The sequence below is a fragment of the Anastrepha obliqua genome, chromosome 6 (assembly GCF_027943255.1).
Source record: "Anastrepha obliqua isolate idAnaObli1 chromosome 6, idAnaObli1_1.0, whole genome shotgun sequence".
In the NCBI taxonomy this organism is placed as follows: domain Eukaryota; kingdom Metazoa; phylum Arthropoda; class Insecta; order Diptera; family Tephritidae; genus Anastrepha; species Anastrepha obliqua.
In genome coordinates, this window is record NC_072897.1 from 74041460 (window position 1) to 74043141 (window position 1682).

The 1682-nt window shown below is 50.8% G+C and overlaps 1 protein-coding gene across 1 annotated transcript; it reads left to right on the forward strand.

Annotated features, from left to right (window-relative positions):
- The first annotated feature begins 695 nt into the window (after positions 1 to 695).
- LOC129250730 (uncharacterized) lies at positions 696 to 1319 on the forward strand. Its single transcript, XM_054890329.1, has one exon. The coding sequence runs from the start codon at positions 696 to 698 to the stop codon at positions 1317 to 1319; it is 624 nt and encodes a 207-aa protein (XP_054746304.1).
- The last annotated feature ends 363 nt before the right edge of the window (positions 1320 to 1682 follow it).

Here is a 1682-nt window from a genome sequence, read left to right on the forward strand (position 1 = left end):
CTGCCATGGTCGACCGGTTATTTCCCCTAATTCCTCTTTGGTCACCGCGCATGGCGACATGCGCAGCCCCTTGGGCGGGGCAGGTGACCGTACGAACCAGAACAATGAAACCAACAAAAAAACAAAAATCGGATGGCGGCGAGAAACAGACGGACAAAGTGACGGAAGGACAAACGGACGCACTGATAGCACAAGACAGACAAACGGACACACAAACTAAGCGACAGGACAAACAATCGGTTACCCATGACAAACTGGGGACCGGATCCTCCACGGAGGATGAGCTCCTGGCCTCTAGCCAGGAAGCAGTTGAGGGTAAAGCTGTGGGCCACAGCACGCCAACAACAATAAATGAACCTACAACATCCGCTAAAGCCATGGGGCAAAAGCACGCCAATAAAGGCCCATCAAGGTACAAGCTCTACCAGAGGTCTCTCGCTATCCTTGGCAGGATTCATAAGAACGAGACCGAAGGTAAAGCTCATCCCAAAGATGAGGCTGACAGGGCAAGGTGTCAAAAGGTGGTGGACGAATATCTGGTATTCCAAACCGCCCGAAAGACAGAGGCCAAAAAACGTAACCGTTCGCAAGACGAAAACAAAAGGGCAACAAAGAAGCACAAGATCTTCGATCAGGGTGCGGTTGTCCCCAAACTTACGAAACAATTCAGTGAGGTGGCAAGGGCCCATCTTCAAATGGCACTGGTGGACGAAACTTCGAACTGCGGCAAACCTGTGCTGGAAAAATGGTCGGAGATTGAGGCTCGGTTGTCTCGCATAATCGTCGACCATGTCATGGCGAACCCGGAGGCTCAATCGCCAGGTTTCGACTCGGTGGAAGTGGTTCGCGGTTGCCGGGTAATCAAATGCGATGACCAGTACTCATTGCATTTCCTGACAAAAGCGATTGGCGAAATCCAGAACAGCTGGGATGGCTTGAGGCTCAAGCTCATTCCAGCTAGCGAGATACCACGAAGGCCGAGGGCTCGCATCTGGATACCAAACATGGAGTTTGAAGCCAATCAGTTAATTCCCTATCTCCAGGCTCACAACCGCGCAGTGCCGATGGCCGATTGGTCGATCATCAAAGCGGAGGCTCCGCAAAAGCACAGCGTGTCGTTCCTCCTTCAAATTACAGAAGAGAGCCTTGAGCCACTGCAAAAAGTGGAAAATAAACTTCGGTTTGGCATACGGAAGGCCCAGCTGAAGATATTCCGTTCTGCGAATCCGGAGGAGGAGCAGGATGAGGTTGACGGCACCAGCGAACTGCTGACTGGCATGCAGTTAAATGACGCCGAACCTGCGGAAGCAAACCAATAAAAAATGGTTTTAAAGGTTGTCCAAATTAACCTGCAGCATTCGCAAACTGCAACGGACAACCTAACCGTTCTCCTAGGGGAGGAGAACGTTGACATAGCCTTAATCCAGGAACCCTGGGTGCGGAGCAACGAGGTGAAGGGGTTCCCTGGAAGAAACTACAATCTGTACTATAAGCGTACTCAAGGTAATCCTAGATCATGTATTGTAGCCAAAAAACACTTAAACATATTTTTAATCCCATCATACAGTTCACAGGATGTGACGGCCGTTGAGGTGTAAGCTGCTGACGGTGTCAGCATCACACTTGCATCCATCTATATGGCACATGATCGGCCAGCACCGCCCGAGGAGGCTTGTGGGCTT

Bases quoted from the DNA above. Each gene is read 5' to 3' on its own strand.
- LOC129250730 (XM_054890329.1), top strand. From the start codon at position 696: ATGGCACTGGTGGACGAAACTTCGAACTGCGGCAAACCTGTGCTGGAA.